The 19,222-nt window shown below is 46.5% G+C and overlaps 1 protein-coding gene across 1 annotated transcript in view; it reads right to left on the bottom strand.

Moving 5' to 3' along the window:
- Positions 1–18,678, bottom strand: part of ACADL (acyl-CoA dehydrogenase long chain) — a 36,868-nt gene extending 18,190 nt beyond the window's left edge. The window contains exons 1-2 of the mRNA XM_044303581.1: positions 18,520–18,678; positions 6,970–7,140 (exon numbers count right to left, since the gene is read on the bottom strand). Of these exons, the coding sequence (XP_044159516.1) occupies positions 6,970–7,140; positions 18,520–18,620 (272 nt within the window). The 5' untranslated portion in view covers positions 18,621–18,678. The remainder of the gene's footprint in view (positions 1–6,969; positions 7,141–18,519) is intronic.
- Between the last annotated feature and the right edge of the window lie 544 nt (positions 18,679–19,222).

Below are 19,222 nucleotides of genomic sequence, written 5' to 3'. Positions count from 1 at the left end.
GTTTTTCAGCCAATGGACCAGGGAACCTAATCACAGCAAACGGCACCATGAAAAAGAGCAATACATGAGGATTCTCAATGACAACATCAGGCAGTCTGCAGAGAAACTTGGCCTTGGGCACCAGTGAACATGTCAGCATGACAATGACCCAAAACACACAGCAAAAGTGGTGAAGAAATGGTTAGCAGACAACAACATTAACGTTTTGGAGTGGCCCAGCCAGAGCCCAGACTTGAATCCAATTGAGAATCTGTGGAGGGAGCTAAAGATCAGGGTGATGGGAAGAAGACCCTCCAACCTGAAAGATTTGGAGCTCATTGCTAAAGATGAATGGGCAAAAATACCCGTGGAGACCTGCAAAAAGCTGGTCTGCAATTATAGGAAGCGTTTGATTGCTGTAATAGCCAATAAAGGCTATGAAGAAGGGTATGAATAATTGTGGACTGGACACTTTTTGCTCAAAAGCTGAGAAATGTTTTTTTTTTTCCCCACAATAATGCCTCTTGTACATCGTCTTATTATCTTTTGGGAGACACCTATGTCATTTCCAGTCAAAAAATTACTTGCTGGTTGAATAAAAGTAACTTTAAGTCAAAATTTGCCAGGTGTATGAATAATTATGGGCAGCACTGTATATAGATGTACCCTATTTTAAATAGTATGCTTTTTTTTTCCTTTTCAGTAACTAGTAAGAAAACACATGCCAAAGATGTGGTGTAAACCTAGCCTAAAGCAGACATGATCACAGTCTATGATTTATTACATATAACACTTTGTATTCCCGCTTTTGTGTAAAGAGTTCGATTCTGCTGCCCTCTAGTGGCTGTAGTGAAAAGGATTTCTATTTCAGTAATCTTTGAGTTTCCTGGTTACTAGATCAGACTGGGGGCTCCACTGCAGTCAGCCCTAGAGATCTAAAAAGAACCCCAGGGCTGTCTATTCAGAAAGCCTGCTGTTAGGGCACTCTAACTTTTGCCTGTGTCATATAGAGTCTAGATTGTAGCGGCGGTGCAGCATGATAACAGCTGACTACACTGCCACAGAGATCATGATGGCGTGCGGGAAAACACTGAAGAGGACGCAGCGCCAGCACAAGGGTCATGGCCTCTTCAAACAGCCGATCGACGGAGGTGCCGAGAGTCAGGACCCCACCGATGTGATATTGATGACCTATCCTGTGGCCAGTCTCTAATTATTATGAATTATATTATGGGGTATTTTAAGTCAATTGTTTACTATAGCAATGCTTCTTAACCACCTCCGGACCGCCTAACGCGCCGATGCGTCCGGAAGGTGGTTGCTTTTCTCCTCCTGGACGCATCGGCGCGTCATCTCGCGAGACGCGAGATTTCCTGTGAACGCGCGCACACAGGCGCGCGCGCTCACAGGAACGGAAGGTAAGCGAGTGGATCTCCAGCCTGCCAGCGGCGATCGCTCGCTGGCAGGCTGGAGATCCGAATTTTTTAACCCCTAACAGGTATATTAGACGCTGTTTTCATAACAGCGTCTAATATACCTCCTACCTGGTCCTCTGGTGGTCCCTTTTGTTAGGATCGACCACCAGAGGACTCAGGTAGGTCAGTACAGTCCCACCAAACACCACACTACACTACACTACACCCCCCCCCCCCCCCCGGTCACTTATTAACCCCTTATAAACCCCTGATCACCCCATATAAACTCCCTGATCACCCCCCTGTCATTGATCACCGCCCTGTCATTGATCACCCCCCTGTCAGGCTCCGTTCAGACGTCCGCATGATTTTTACGGATCCGATCCATGTATCCATGGATCCGTAAAAATCATGCGGACGTCTGAATGGAGCCTTACAGGGGGGTGATCAATGACAGGCGGGTGATCACCCATATACACTCCCTGATCACCCCCTGTCATTGATCACCGCCCTGTCAGGCTCCATTCAGACGTCCGCATGATTTTTACGGATCCGATCCATGTATCCATGGATCCGTAAAAATCATGCGGACGTCTGAATGGAGCCTTACAGGGGGGTGATCACCCATATACACTCCCTGATCACCCCCTGTCATTGATCACCCCCCTGTCAGGCTCCATTCAGACGTCCGCATGATTTTTACGGATCCGATCCATGGATCCATGGATCCGTAAAAATCATGCGGACGTCTGAATGGAGCCTTACAGGGGGGGTGATCAGTGACAGGGGGGTGATCACCCTGATTACCCTGATCACCCCCTGTCATTGATAACCCCCCTGTAAGGCTCCATTCAGACGTCCGCATGCGTTCTGTGGATCCGATCCATGTATCCATGGATCCGTAAAAAATCATGCGGATGTCTGAATGGAGCCTTACAGGGGGGGTGATCAGTGACAGGGGGGTGATCACCCTGATTACCCTGATCACCCCCTGTCATTGATAACCCCCCTGTAAGGCTCCATTCAGACGTCCGCATGCGTTCTGTGGATCCGATCCATGTATCCATGGATCCGTAAAAAATCATGCGGATGTCTGAATGGAGCCTTACAGGGGGGTGATCAGTGACAGGGGGGTGATCACCCTGATTACCCTGATCACCCCCTGTCATTGATAACCCCCCTGTAAGGCTCCATTCAGACGTCCGCATGCGTTTTGTGGATCCGATCCATGTATCCATGGATCCGTAAAAAATCATGCGGATGTCTGAATGGAGCCTTACAGGGGGGGTGATCAGTGACAGGGGGGTGATCACCCTGATTACCCTGATCACCCCCTGTCATTGATAACCCCCCTGTAAGGCTCCATTCAGACGTCCGCATGCGTTCTGTGGATCCGATCCATGTATCCATGGATCCGTAAAAATCATGCGGACGTCTGAATGGAGCCTTACAGGGGGGGTGATCAGTGACAGGGGGGTGATTACCCTGATCACCCCCTGTCATTGATAACCCCCCTGTAAGGCTCCATTCAGACGTCCGCATGCGTTTTGTGGATCCGATCCATGTATCCATGGATCCGTAAAAAAATCATGCGGATGTCTGAATGGAGCCTTACAGGGGGGGGTGATCAATGACAGGGGGTGATCAGGGAGTCTATATGGGTGATCACCCCCCTGTCATTGATCACCCCCCTGTCATTGATCACTCCCCCCCTGGTAAGGCTCCATTCAGCCATTTTTTTTGGCACAAGTTAGCGGAAATTTTTTGTTTGTTTTTGTTTTCGTTTTTTCTTACTAAGTCTCATATTCCACTAACTTGTGTCAAAAAATAAAATCTCACATGGACGCACCATACCCCTCACGGAATCCAAATGCGTAAACATTTTTAGACATTTATATTCCAGACTTCTCACGCTTTAGGGCCCCTAAAAAGCCAGGGCAGTATAAATACCCCACATGTGACCCCATTTCGGAAAGAAGACACCCCAAGGTATTCCGTGAGGGGCATATTGAGTCCATGAAAGATTGAAATTTTTGTCCTAAGTTAGCGGAAAGTGAGACTTTGTGAGAAAAAAAACAAAAAAAATCAATATCCGCTAACTTATGCAAAAAAAAAAAAAATTCTAGGAACTCGCCAGGCCCCTCATTGAATACCTCGGGGTGTCTTCTTTCCAAAGTGGGGTCACATGTGGGGTATTTATACTGCCCTGGCTTTTTAGGGGCCCGAAAGTGTGAGAAGAAGTCTGGGATCCAAATGTCTAAAAATGCCCTCCTAAAAGGAATTTTGGCCCCTTTGCGCATCTAGGCTGCAAAAAAGTGTCACACATCTGGTATCGCCGTACTCAGGAGAAGTTGGGGAATGTGTTTTGGGGTGTCATTTTACATATACCCATGCTGGGTGAGAAAAGTATCTTGGTCAAATGCCAACTTTGTATAAAAAAAATGGGAAAAGTTGTCTTTTGCCAAGATATTTCTCTCACCCAGCATGGGTATATGTAAAATGACCCCCCAAAACACATTCCCCAACTTCTCCTGAGTACGGCGATACCAGATGTGTGACACTTTTTTGCAGCCAAGGTGGGCAAAGGGGCACCTTTCAGATTTCGCAGGCCATTTTTTACACATTTTGATTTCAAGGTACTTCTTACACATTTGGGCCCCTAAATTGCCAGGGCAGTATAACTACGCCACAAGTGACCCCATTTTGGAAAGAAGACACCCCAAGGTATTCCGTGGGGGGCACGGCGAGTTCCTAGAATTTTTTATTTTTTGTCACAATTTAGCGGAAAATGATGATTTTTCTTTTTTTTTTCTTTTTTCCTTACAAAGTCTCATATTCCACTAACTTGCGACAAAAAATAAAAAATTCTAGGAACTCGCAGTGCCCCTCACGGAATACCTTGGGGTGTCTTCTTTCCAAAATGGGGTCACTTGTGGCGTAGTTATACTGCCCTGGCAATTTAGGGGCCCAAATATGTGAGAAGAACTTTGCAATCAAAATGTGTAAAAAATGCCCTGCAAAATCCGAAAGGTGCACTTTGGAATATGTGCCCCTTTGCCCACCTTGGCAGCAAAAAAGTGTGACACATCTGGTATCGCCGTACTCAGGAGAAGTTGGGCAATGTGTTTTGGGGTGTCATTTTACATATACCCATGCTGGGTGAGAAAAATATCTTGGTCAAATGCCAACTTTGTATAAAAAAATTGGAAAAGTTGTCTTTTGCCAAGATATTTCTCTCACCCAGCATGGGTATATGTAAAATGACAGCCCAAAACACATTCCCCAACTTCTCCTGAGTACGGCGATACCAGATGTGTGACACTTTTTTGATGCCAAGGTGGGCAAAGGGGCACATATTCCAAAGTGCACCTTTCGGATTTCACCGGTCATTTTTTACAGATTTTGATTGCAAAGTACTTCTCACACATTTGGGCCCCTAAATTGCCAGGGCAGTATAACTACGCCACAAGTGACCCCATTTTGGAAAGAAGACACCCCATGGTATTCCGTGAGGGGCATGGCGAGTTCCTAGAATTTTTTATTTTTTGTCGCAAGTTAGTGGAATATGAGACTTTGTAAGGAAAAAAGAGAAAAAAAAAAAATCATCATTTTCCGCTAACTTGTGACAAAAAATAAAAAATTCTAGGAACTCGCAGTGCCCCTCACGGAATACCTTAGGGTGTCTTCTTTCCAAAATGGGGTCACTTGTGGCGTAGTTATACTGCCCTGGCAATTTAGGGGCCCAAATGTGTGAGAAGAACTTTGCAATCAAAATGTGTAAAAAATGCCCTGCAAAATCCGAAAGGTGCACTTTGGAATATGTGCCCCTTTGCCCACCTTGGCAGCAAAAAAGTGTGACACATCTGCTATCGCCGTACTCAGGAGAAGTTGGGCAATGTGTTTTGGGGTGTCATTTTACATATACCCATGCTGGGTGAGAAAAATATCTTGGTCAAATGCCAACTTTGTATAAAAAAATGGGAAAAGTTGTCTTTTGCCAAGATATTTCTCTCACCCAGCATGGGTATATGTAAAATGACACCCCAAAACACATTCCCCAACTTCTCCTGAGTACGGCGATACCACATGTGTGACACTTTTTTGCTGCCAAGGTGGGCAAAGGGGCGCATATTCCAAAGTGCACCTTTCAGATTTCACCGGTCATTTCTTACACATTTTGATTGCAAAGTTCTTCTCACACATTTGGGCCCCTAAATTGCCAGGGCAGTATAACTACGCCACAAGTGACCCCATTTTGGAAAGAAGACACCCCAAGGTATTCTGTGAGGGGCATGGTGAGTTCCTAGAATTTTTTATTTTTTGTCGCAAGTTAGTGGAATATGAGACTTTGTAAGAAAAAAAAAAAAAAAAAAAAATCATCATCATTTTCCGCTAACTTGTGACAAAAAATAAAAAGTTCTATGAACTCACTATGCCCATCAGCGAATACCTTAGGGTGTCTACTTTCCGAAATGGGGTCATTTGTGGGGTTTTTCTACTGTTTGGGCATTGTAGAACCTCAGGAATCATGACAGGTGCTCAGAAAATCAGAGCCGTTTCAAAAAGCGGAAATTCACATTTTTGTACCATAGTTTGTAAATGCTATAACTTTTACCCAAACCATTTTTTTTTTGCCCAAACATTTTTTTTTTATCAAAGACATGTAGAACTATAAATTTAGCGAAAAATTTATATATGGATGTCGTTTTTTTTGCAAAATTTCACAGCTGAAAGTGAAAAATGTCATTTTTTTGCAAAAAAATCGTTACATTTTGATTAATAACAAAAAAAGTAAAAATGTCAGCAGCAATAAAATACCACCAAATGAAAGCTCCATTAGTGAGAAGAAAAGCAGGTAAAATTCATTTGGGTGGTAAGTTGCATGACCGAGCGATAAACGGTGAAAGTAGTGTAGTGCCGAAGTGTAAAAAGTGGCCTGGTCATGAAGGGGGTTTCACCTAGCGGGGCTGAAGTGGTTAAAGACTTTCTTTACCACCATGTTTCTGGACAGTGCATAGAAAATCTCACGGTCAGCGTTGAATATGCATCTTGTGCCAATTTCCATTTCTATTCCCCTAGAAATGAATGGCGCAGCCACATGGAAGCCTGACCAGCCACACCATTCCTTTTAGGGGGCTGCCTGGGGTACACGGTCCCCGTTCTCGTGATTGGTGGGGGTTAGGACCTTATCCCCTATTCTGTGAATAGGGGATTTCTTAATCTAACTTGAATACCCCAATAAAATGTTGAACAAAAACCTGATGTTAAAGAGTAATGACACTTTTTTTTTTTTATGTTTGATATGTCACAGGGACATATCAGAAGTGTTGATCAGCGGGGGTCCCAGCTCTGAGACCCCCACTGATCACTAGAATGAGGGGTCAGAAGCGCTCAGCAAAGAGCAGCTTCTCCTCACTGCTGAGCGAGACTAGACGGTTTCAATAGAAAGTCTATGAGCTCGTCTACAATCTTGCGCTCAGCAGCGAAGAGAAGCTTCACTCGACTGAGCGCTTCTGACCCCTCGCTCTAGTGATCGGCGGTGACAGAGATAGACCTGCGTGTCAGTGCTACTTACTCTGCATGGTAAGGGGCCACCTCTTGTTGGAAAAATTTCCTGACGCTCTCTCTGAAAATGTCATGGTCGGCGTTGAATATGCGTCTTGTGCCAATGTCCAATAAGCTCTTGGCCTGGCTGGTTTCTAGTCGTGGTCTCTCGTCTTGGGAGCTGGGCTCAGAGTGCTGGCATCTAGAAAATCAGGAAGGAAATACAAACATCATCCGAATTCTTTAAAAAAGTAATCCAAGCTTAAAAATAGGTTCCATAATAGATTGTCAAGATTCAGTTAGCATAGTCGAGGAGGTTATCCTCAGAAATGGTCTAAATTTATCACAAGGAAAAAAGTACCTAAAAGGGGATTCCAGCAAAATAAAAAAAGTCTTGCAAAGGAGTAAAAAATAAAACAGGTTAGACCCCTATTCACAGGACTGTATTTTCGCTCCACATTTTCTGCGGGTCGACGCAGACCCATTCATTTCAATGGACACAAGAAATGTGGACAACACACTGTGTGCTGCCTGCATTTGTCTGTCTGTTCCGCGGCCCCACAAAAAAGATAGAACATGTCCTATACTTGTCTGTCTTGTGGAAGAATAGGCATTGTTACAACGGGTCCGCAAGAAAACAGATGCAACACGGACGTCACATGTACATCTTCAGTATTTTTTACGGATTTGAGGACCACAAAATACATATGGTTGTGTGAATGCAGCCTTATACTCACATAACTGAACCCTCTCTGTAGCAGTTCCAATGGTGCCGGGTCCCTGCTGCTCCCGTCCCAACATGGCAGGAAACGGCTGTGAATGACCCAGAGTCAACCACTGGCTGCAGCGGTGACCAGTAATTTCCAGCCATTTGTTGCAGCAGGGACCTGGGCACCAGTGCAACTGCTGCAGCGGCTGATCATTTTTACCTCATTGCTAGACTTTTGTTTTGCTGGAATACCCCTTTAAAAGACACTTCCAGGATTACAGAAACGGGGCCACATCTGTTCTCTGGCTGTATCGGGTAATTGCAGTTCTACCTCATTCACTAGGACAAAGATGATGCCATTTTTTTAGATTAGAAGATGATCTTTTATTTCTAGTCCTGAACATCCCCTTTAATACTTTGCCACCCCTTACCAAATCAATATTGAAAAAGATCCAGTAGGCTGAGCTCGCAGCATTATAGATCCTTATGTTGCTGTGAGTTCGAGGAGCAGTGTTCGGTCTGGGAAAGGCAGCCATTACTCAGAGGATGTTTGTAGCCTTAGGGCCGCTTCACACGAGCGGATGCCGTGCGTGGCATCCGCTCCGTGAAAGAGTGCCAAGACCCGATGCAGACTGCAGAGGCACGGAGCAGTAACATGACTGTTATCACAGAGAGGCACGGAGCATTAACAGTCATGTTACTGCTCCGTGCCTCTGCAGTCTGCATCGGGTCTTGGCACTCTTTCACGGAGCGGATGCCACGCACGGCATCCGCTCGTGTGAAGCGGCCCTTAGGCCTTTCCATGCCCATTTGATGTCAGTGGAAAAATCTGTCTGCGTTTTATCCGTGAATAGGTCTGTGAAGGATCCGTGTGCCTGTTTTTTGCCCTCTGTGTATCATCCATATTTCACGGACACTGCTCAGCTTATAATTTCCAAAGCTGCTACCAATGCTCCGTGAAAAAAAAACAAAATAAAAAACCCGACAAAACATGGATGTCATCAAGTAGTGCATGTCTCCGTGATATTTTTTTCACTGATCCACAGTCCTGATTAAAGAGGAGTAAATTTCTCAAAAATTTGATTTGGCCGGTTCGCTGAATTTTCCGAAAATATTTGATTCGATCCGAATTCATTTGCGGAGAATCGCGTAAAAAAACAGCTATTTCCTGGCTGCAGAGAGCTTTTATACTGGTGTAGAACACTGTGCCTTGCAGTAACACGCATAGGGAGTCTGCCGTGGTAGTGAAATAATACTGTGAGTCAGTATGACATGCAGATGACAGGCGACGCTCTTAGAATCACTGCACACGTCACTTATTTGGGCAGTCACGGGGCCAAAACGGACCAAATAACTGAAGTGTGAACTCTGCCTCACAGGTCAATGTTAGCGCCAGGTATAAAGAACCGTGCAGAGGCCCATGATCCTACTGTAGTGTGAAAGAGTGCATTCCTTTTACACAGTCGCCAGCTGATTCCACATAGATATTGTGACACAGTGAGGGGTTGTGTCTGGCAAGGCAGGTATTTTCCTCCCAGCATGTGCGGCTGGGCTGGTTTCCAACCAGGTGAGGTCAAATACCGGACCGGAGTTTAAGTGCCGGTCCGGGTTTTGGCAGCACCTGGCTGTCCTTAAATAGGCACCTGGGCTCAGCAGAGATGTCTCTGTTTTTGGGGATCTGAGGCTTTGTGCAGTGCTGGAAGGGTAAGAGCCGCACACTGGGTAACCAGGCCCCCTAAAGCCTGCTGTGGACTACTGGAGGCAGAACTGCCAGCAAGGTGACTTATGTTATATAAGCTTTCCATTGTGTGTGAATTAACACCAAGACTGTTTTGTGCAATTTCCTCAAGTGTGAATAAACACTGACGTTTTGAGTTAAGAGCTTGTATTTTGCCTCTGTACTGCGCCCGCTTACCCCATCTACCAGAGCGAAACTCCACAATATCTACAGAACTTGTTCTATTAAATGCTTATACAAGTAGAGCCCCCCCGACAGAGTGGAGAGGGGGTCAGCAGTAAGTTTGTGTTGAAGTCACTGATTATTTTGCCCTCCCTCTGATCCGTCAGAACAATAACCCCCCAAAAAACGGATCCGTTGTAAGTCTTATTTTTCCTTCCTTCTGACAGATCAGAGGAAGGGTCAAATAAGGGTACTTTCACACTTGCGGCAGAGGATTCCAGCAGGCAGGTCTGTCGCCAGAACTCCCTGCCAGATCCGTCAAAATGTATGCAAACTGATGCCATTTGTCAGACGATCAGGATCCTGATCCGTATGATAAATGCATTGAAATGCTGGATCAGTCTCTCCGCTGTCATCCGTAAAAACGGATCCGGCATTTGTTTTCACATTTTTTGCGGTCTGAGCATGCGCAGACCGCAATACCGGATCCATTTGCCGGAACACTCAGGGCCGGATCCGGCACTAATGCATTTCAATGGAAAAAAAATGCCAAATCCGACAAGTGTTCCGGAATTTTGGACGGAGATAAAACCACCAGATGCTGCGGTATTAATCTCTGTCCTGAAAAGGCAAAAAGACTGAATTGAAGACATCCTGATGCAGCCTGAACGGAATGCTCTCCATTCAGAATGCATTAGGATAAAACTGATCAGTTATTTTCCGGTATTGAGCCCCTAGGATGGAACTCAATTCTGGAAAAGAATAACGCTAGTGTGAAATTACCCTAAATGATTATGTCAACCACGCCAAAAAGGGAAAATAGTGGCCCGGTCATGGAGTCGGGATGTCTAAGAAGTCCACAGAGTGGCCCAATGACATAGTGTTGAGGTAGCAGCAGCAGCATGAGGGGACCACAGAGTGGCCCAGTGACATAGTGGGGAGGTGGCAGCAGCATGAAGAAGCCACAGAGTGGCCCATTGACAGTGTTGAGTTAGCAGCAGCATGAGGAGGCCACATATTGACCCGGTGACAGAGTGGGGAGCTGGGTGGCAATACCAGTACCCACTGACGATGGTGAGTGTAAGAAAGAGCACTTGGCATCAGAGCTGAGGCAGGTATCCAGAAGAAACCGGTCTCTTGTGTCAAGGTTTGGGTGAGGCAGCATGGATGATCTAATCTGATGTACCAGGCATTGGTATGTGGAAATCCTGGCTGATCCACGCCTGATTCATTTTGACAAAAGGTCAATCGCTCCACATTTTGGATGGACAGGCGAGTTCTCCTTGGGGTAACTATGGCCCCCGAAGCACTAAACACCCGCTCTGATTCCACACTACAGGCTGGGCAGGACAGCTTTTCCAGGGCAAACTCTGCCAGTTGCAGCCACAAATCCAGTTTGGCTGCCCAGTAGTCAGCGGATCTTCAATGTGGGATGGCAGGGTGCTGTCCAAGCAGTGGCATAGCTATAGGGGTCGCAGCGTTCACAGTTGCGACCGGACCCCTAAGCCAAGGGGGCCCAGAGGGTGTGGTATTGTACTTTTCATTTTATAAGATGCAGTGCATCTTATAAAGGGAATACTAGTGAGTGCTTCAATAATAGAATCGCTCACTTGTATGCAGGAGGCGGGGGTGAAGCGCTTCTCAGGTCCTGCGCTGCTGTGTCCTGGCTGCCTGCAGCGTCAGGACTTACAGAGCGCACTCTGACCAGACGCTGCAGGAGGTCAGGTGACTGTGCAGCGCGGGCCCTGAGAAGAGAACCAGGAGAGGGAGTGGCGGCAGGAGACAGGTGAGATAAGTTATTTTACAGTCTAAGGTCTGATATGGAGGTCTTATTGGGGGTTTGGAAAGGTTTAAATGGGAGTCTGGGTGTCTGAAGTGGTCTGACTGGGGGTCTAGAGAGATCTCACAGGGGGTCTGGAGAGGTCTAATGGGGGTCTGGAGGTCTGACTGGGGGTCTGGAGAGGTCTAATGGGGGTACAGATGTCTGATTGGGGGTCTAATGGGGGTCTTATCTGAGGTCTGATATTGGGTCGGGGTCTTACATGGAGGTCTAATCTGAGGTCTAAAAGGGGGTTTGGTCTAAGATGGGGGGGGGTCTCATTTAGGGTTTTATATGGGGATCTTATCTTAAAGGGGTATTTTTTGACCTGGAGCACAATATAAAAGGGGTGTTGTGTTTTTGTACGGACGCTCTGTGTGGTACCAGTATTTTTAGGGGGACTGTTTCCGCAGGATAACATTGGGGCACAGCGGACATAGTATTGGAGGTGGCAGGATGGGGTGTTGAGAGGGTGAGGAGGAGGATGGAAAAGTAGGAAAGTAAGATGTCTGTTTGTTAAACTCTGCAGAGACGAGGCACTGCTGAAAGAAGTCACTATGGCGGTCTAGTCTGAGAGGAGAAGAAGAGAAAAGAAAATATCTACATCAGAGGAGACATCACTGGATGTAAGAGGTACATATGTGGGTCTGTATTAGGGTACATTCACACGACCGTGGTGTGTTGCGGATCCGCAACACACCCGCGCGGCACCCCTATAGAAATGCCTATTCTTGTCCGCAAGCTGCGGACAAGAATAGGACATGTTCTATCTTTTGCGGAGCTGTGGACCAGAAGATCAGGGCCGCGCTCCGCAAATGCGGATGCGGACAGCACACTGTGTGCTGTCCGCATCCATTCAGTCTCCATAGAAAATGAATGGGTCCGCACCCGTTCCGCAATTTTGCAGAACGGATGCGGACCCATTTGCGGTCGTGTGAATGGAGCCTTACCCTGTATGTTCTGTAGCGCTGTATGTAATGTTTTCCAAGTATGTCTTTAAATTAGTTGTCTGCTTTTTTGTATAAGCGCTGCCTTCTCTGCTCTGTTTACCTGCTCCTCACTGCAAATGCTACATCGAGCAGGAGAACAGAACAGAGAAAGCAGCTCTCATATGAGCGCTGCCCTCTCTTAAAACAGCTGATCGGCGGGGGTGCTGGGGGACCCAGCCGATCTGATATTGATGACCTATCCTGAGGATAGGTCATCAGTGGTAAAAAGAGAACAACCCATTTTACAGTAGGACTAGAGGGAGGGGGTTAGGTTGAGAATTTGGCATGGGGGTGGGGGGAGTTTCAATTTTTGCCTCGGGCAGCAGAAAAGCTAGGTGCACCAGCACTGAGTGAAGGGGGGGGGGGGCAGGCTGAACTCTTGCACCAGTGCCCATGAGCCTTTAGCTAAGCCCCTGTGTCCAAGTATGCCACCACCTGACTAGACTCAAGCTGATTATGATGGAGCTGGTACTGCTCCTACCCCCCCCCCCCACCCGCCAAAGTAGCCATGGCAGTGGAACGAGAGCACAGAGGGGCACCCCGGTCAGACCTGCGAGAAGATGGACGATGGCGCAGATAGGCAGTGGACAACTGACTACATAGGATGTCTCTATAGTAGTTCAGTTTGTCATCCCTGTTAGCGGGTGTAAAAAGGCCCTTATTTTCGAGCAGTAGCGAGGGTCCAACAGGGAGGAGAGCCAGAAGTCATCCCTCTGCCGAATGGTGACAATTCGGCTGTCACTATCCAAGCAAGTGAGCATGCAGCGGGCCATTTGCACAAGTTACTCAAAGGGACTCCCTGTCTCCATCTCCACTGCATACTGCCACGGTGTGCCTGGGTCATCTGCCTCTTCTTCCTCATCTCCCGGCTGCTCCTCCTCTCCTGTCACCTGTGTAGAAAACCACCCATTTCACTACACATTGCTTGTGCGCTAATGTCCTCCTCCTCCAGTTCAGCCCCCACAGGGCTTATGTGGCCGTGAGATGTAGGTGCCAAGTCTCCAGTCCCCTGACCAGCCAGATGTACCAGCATCTGGTCCAGGATGCGGTACCTGCATTCAGCACTGAAGTATATTGCTGTAACAAGAGAAGAAGTGTGAACACCCGTGGGCTAAGAGACAGAACGCAGACTGTTAGCTGTGTTGAGCATATACTGACAGACTGCACTTTTGATTGTTTCACCTTTACCACTTGTCTAGTTTGCGCAGATCCGCTCCTTTTTTTCTTTTGCTTTCTATAGGGAGGACTGGGATAACTCCAGATAGGATCTTGCAGCATACAATACGCATGTGTATTAAGAAATCACCAATAATAATAATAATAATAATAATAATCTTTGTTCCAGGACATGAACCAGTGGAATGACATTGTTCATCACGTAGTCCTGGCGACTGACAAATAACGTGGCATCCTCAAAAAGCCTGAGGAAACGGCAGGTGTCACGCATGAGCTGCCACTGACTGGGTGACCCCGTTCTGCCGCTGCAGCTCAAGGAGGGTGTGCTTGGCGGTGTACAAGTGGCTGAAGTGCATGCAAAGTTTCCTGGCCATTTTTAGGATGTAAGACTTCAGGAACCGCTTGACAACCAGATTGAACACAAGCACCATGCAGGGCGCATGGCTCACCCCTCCTTGACACAGCGCCGACACCATGTTCTTCCCGTTGTCGGTCACCATGGTTCCGATTTGGAGTTGTCTCAGAGAAAGTCAGGATTCGATTCCTTGATAAAGGACATGGAGCAATTCCTCCCCTGTGTGACTCAGTTCGCCCAGGCAAACGAGGTGCAGACCAGCGTGACACTGCCGTGCCCTGCACATGTGGTATGCTGGAAGAGCACTGTGACTTGTCCCTGCAGTGGAGGCTGAGGACACTGTGAAGGATGAGGAGGCAGAGGAGGACATTGTCACAGGAACAACGGCGTGAGAACGTGGAGGCAGAAGCGGCGTCACCTGGCAAAGTTGCTGGTTTGGTTGTGCAGGAACCACATTTACTCAGTGGGCCGTAAAGGACATATATTGTCCTTGACCGTAGTTACAGCCCCACACCAGAGATGAGAATATTCGAATTCGCAATATTTCGCGAATATTCATTATATATTTGAGAATTTGAGAATTCGTGATCTCATCATTATTTTTTTGATTGCGAAAATCGGCAATCGGAAAATTTGCAATAAAAATTAGCGATATGATAGTTTGCAATACAATACAAATTTGTGATCAACACTACTCCTAAAGTCAAAGATTGCAGCCTTCTCATTGGCCCACAAACAAGCAGTGGGGGATCATGGGTACTGATAAAAACAAATCTAGAATATTTACGATTACAAAGATATAGCACTATATTCTAGATATTCGAGAATTCTCGAAGTTTCAATATTCACAATAAAAATTTGCGATTAGAATATTTGCGATCAAAACTACTCCACACGTTGGCGCTGCCGTGCACTTTGGCAGATACCGACAGGCTCAAGGACTGGCCCACCTTCTGGTTCTACATATTTGTGCAGGGCTGGTACTGCCTTTATGGTAAAGAAATTACGGCTTGGGACTCTCCACCTCTGCTCGGCACAAGCCATCAGTTCTCTGAAAGGTGCAGAGTCCACCTCTTGGAAAGGGAGGGACTGCAGTACCAGCAACTCGGCCAGGAGCACGTTCAGCTTCTGCACCGTTGGATGAATGCACGCATACTGTTGTCTCTTGGCAATCGGTTCGGTGATAGATACAAGGAGTAGGAGGGCGAGGAGCAGGAGCATCAGGACTGGTAGATGATGGGAAGGACAGACAGCTCCCTTCAGCTGAGGTATTGGAGCCTTGACTACCTGAAATCGGGTGCATGCCACTAGGTGAAGCAGCAGTTGCTGCGGCTGGCTGGACCACCACATTGGAGCAACGGTTCTCCCATACCACTTTATGGTGATGCTGCATATGTTGACGTAGGGTGGTGGTGTCAACATTGGCAGCCTGGCCACGCTTCACCTTCTGCCCACAGATTCAGCAAATGGCCATGTTCACCTCCTCCGGCGGCTTAACAAAAAACTGCCACACCGCCAAGTAGGCGATTTTACCCCCAACACTCCACACTGACTGACTACTACTGCCACTGCCTCTGTGAACCCCTGCACCACTACTTTCCAGGCAGGTAGGCTCCTGCGAAGCAGGTGGTCTACCCCAGGCACGTTTGGCTCCCAACCTCCCACTGCTGCCACCCTGCTGATTCCCGGCCACGCTACCGACTTGCTGGCTCCGTGGCTGGCTCACGGGCAAACTGCCACCCTCCCCTCCCGATGATGATGAGGCCCCTTTGTCACCTGTCTCCCAATTGCGATAGGCTACATCATCATTGAGTACTCTCTGCACATCACTGATGTCCTCCTTAACGGTCTCTGAGCCAGAAGCCCGACCGCTCGCAACACTAGTTCCCATGCCACTCTCCTCATCACTACTTGCCCGCCTACCGGAGGAAGCGGCGGATGTCTCCTCCAGATCTTGGCTGGGCATTATCTGCTGACTGTCCTCTAGTAGCTCGTCCTCGCTGTATAGTGGAGCTGAGCCCACAGCATATAATACTTCTCTGGCTGAGGAAACAGAAAAAGGACAGAGGCGGGTTGAGGACAGGTGAGGGCACAGGGCCTGCTCCCGGGCCATGCCAACTAAGGGTTGTGTCTGATGAACCCACTGACTCTTGGCTGGGGGTTTCTGATGTCATTTGGGACGAAGTGGATGACCGAGTCAACCATTCAAGAACCGCTGGGTTGCTGGTCAAGACACGACTGCTAGCTGACACTGGGAGCTCAGGCCTCTTGAAGTGACCCCTGCTGCTGCGCCCCCTTACTCTGCTGCGACCTGTGCCAGAAACATTTCTTCAAGATAGGTCATCAATACCAGATCGGAGGGGTCCGACACCCAGCACCCCTGTGGATCAGCTGTATGAAGGGAAAATGGACAAGAATGTTTTTTTTGAGTCCCAAAACTCTTAAAGGTATATTCCAGTTTTGTAATTTTCACATACTAATAGCGATTGTTTATCTGTAATGCCATGTTTTGGTCATGTGGCATTTTCCACCATCTTGGTTCCCTATCTTGATGACATCATTAGTGACCTTGCCTTTCAGGGCTGTATTCTGCTCATTCTCCTGGACCCTGCCGTGTAGACGTGATGCAGAGCAGAAGTACAGTAGACGCAAGACCTATGTCCAGCACTTCCTGCAAAGTTTTACATACTTTATTGGAAGTAAAATCACAATAGCGAAAACAAAAAAGCATAAAACCAGTGTGGGCCAAATGTAACGCATTTCGGTACTATGCCATTCAGAAAATCAATCCATTTTCTGAAGAAGGGGCATAAGCCCAAAACGCATTATATTTGGACCAAGGGTCTAGCTGGCAAGCCTCTCATCTCATGCCAAATTCTCTGAAACGCCTTTGGAGACGGTTTATGGTAGAGAAATGAACATTCATTGCATGGGCAACAGCTCTGGTAGACATTCCTGCAGTCTGCATGCCAATTGCACGCTCCTTAAAACGTTGCGACATCTGTGGCATTGTGCTGTGTGATGAAACTGGCTTTTATTATGCAATATTCATGCTGTCTAATCAGCACCTTGATATGCCACACCTGTGAGGTGGGATGGATTATCTCGGCAAAGGAGAAGTGCTCACTAACGCAGATTTAGACAGATTTGTGACCAATATTTGAGAGTAATTGGTCTTTTGTGTATGTAGAAAATGTTTGAGATCTTTGAGTTCAGCTCATGCAAAATGGGAGCAAAACCGAAAGTGTTGTGTTTATATTTTTGTTCAGTGTTTCTATGAGTGATGAGTTCAGCTCGATAACATACTGTATATGCCCAAGGCCCATTCAATTTGGTGATGACTCCCTGAACTGTTTGAGCACTGGCAGCATCCCCAAGGTCACCAATGAAGAATGACCAAGGGCTGACATTACCAGGATAGTGTGCCAGTTCTAAGGAGGCAGCTGGTCACCTTTGCAATAACACATTTATTTATGTGGAAGCACCTTTTTCTTTAAGTAGATAAGCCTGTTTCTAAGATTACTAATCACATTTTTCATGGCATGTCACCTTTTATAACTTGAAGTGGTTTCCCAACTGGACAAACCCTTCTTTCACACGAGCATGTACGGTCCAGGAAGCGCTTTGTGTGATGGCTGCATTTCCCAGACCGAACACTGCTCTTCTGACCTGAACTCATAGCATCATAGTGACTAATGGTGCTGCGAGTTCCTGCCTACCCACAGGTCTACTGCAGACTGCACGGTGCTCATGGCATTATGAAGGAGATTTATCTCCTACAGAAATCAATCAGATTTCACCTTTCATTTTTCAGAGCTCCTTTTGAAAATGAAAGGTGGAATCTGATTGGTTGCTATATGCAAGCCAGTTTTCCTTTGCACCACTCTTGGTAAATCTCACTCTGTTTCTGTTTCTAAGCCCAATGCATAACAAAGCCTAATACTGAGGTGTGCGTACATAAGCCAAGATAATGGTAGGTTAGAAAAGCAAGGTGTGCTCAAAGACATGTACATGAATAGTGTGTTGACTGCCGCCCTGAGGGTTAAGGTGCGATTACAAATCTACTCTTATTACAGTCAGAAGTAGAGCAAAGTTCACAGCAGACACCGTGCAGTGCAGGACATCGTGTACACAGGCTTTAGAACCTACTTTCTCTTCTTTGACATTGGTCACATTTGGAGAAAAATAGAACATACTATTTCACAGAATTACAAAAGGAACGCACTTTGTGCACCCATTAGACAATTCGACCTTCATACAGCATAGCAGTCTATAGCGATAAAAGCCTAATGTGAGCGACTGCTCCTGTCCCTTTAACTATATACAGATTTATATAAGTAAACAATATAATAAAGCAGTTTAGATAATTAGATCACGTCGTCTGTGGTGACCAATAGAAAGACATCAGCATTGCTGAAGGGGAGTCGGACGTTCTGTGAAATGTTTACATAACAATATTTATATTTACATAACATGAATAATTTATTACATGCATTGTCCATTTAAGAACACTGGCCTTAATGTTTCAAGGTCAGGCGTGTCCTAGACCATGTACCTCGGACATAAAGGATTCATAGAGGTATACACCACACACAGCTGACAATATTGTAATGCCCTGTTAGTGCAGGTTTACCTGATGCTGGCGCAGACAGGGACTCTGGCATTGGAGGAGACATTGGAGATGTTGCCAAGTTGTTGGAGGGATCTCCCAAGGAGTCTCAGACCTGCAGCCATTGTAAAGACGTGTGTGATGCCCACTGCAGAAGCCACAAGCAGGAAGTAGAAAAAACAGAATGGGTGGTATCAATGACTGTGTCCTGTAGCCTGTGTAGGGAGCTTGTTTATTGAAACACAAGACTGCCCTCTAGTGGCATGTAATAATTACCAGCAGCAATTCTTATTACTATTAATTTGCTAAAGTAAAAAATATATACTGTATGTTTGCACTGTGTTAGCCAGTACGGATGAGCGAACTTGTGTTTCAAATTCGGCTTACATGGTTCAGGTTATCCAAGAATTCCGTTATGGATTCCACTACCACGGACCTTAACTTATGGTCCGTGGTAGAGGAATCCATAACAAAATTCTTGGATAACCTGAACTTTGTATGTAGCTTTCGAGGTTACTTGGATCTCTTCATCAGGCGTCTCTGACAAAGAGGCCCAAGTAACCTCAAAAGCTTGCAATTTTGTCATCATCTTTTTAGTTAGCCATTAATTCTCATTTCCTTTTATTTATTTTTTATCTAGTATTGATTTGGATACCATTATTATTTATTATTAAACACCCATTCATTCATTCTGTGGCACTGTACATATGAAAAGTGATGTAAATAC

The sequence above is a fragment of the Bufo gargarizans genome, chromosome 8 (assembly GCF_014858855.1).
Source record: "Bufo gargarizans isolate SCDJY-AF-19 chromosome 8, ASM1485885v1, whole genome shotgun sequence".
NCBI lineage: Eukaryota > Metazoa > Chordata > Amphibia > Anura > Bufonidae > Bufo > Bufo gargarizans.
This window is presented reverse-complemented; position numbering and strand designations above follow the sequence as displayed.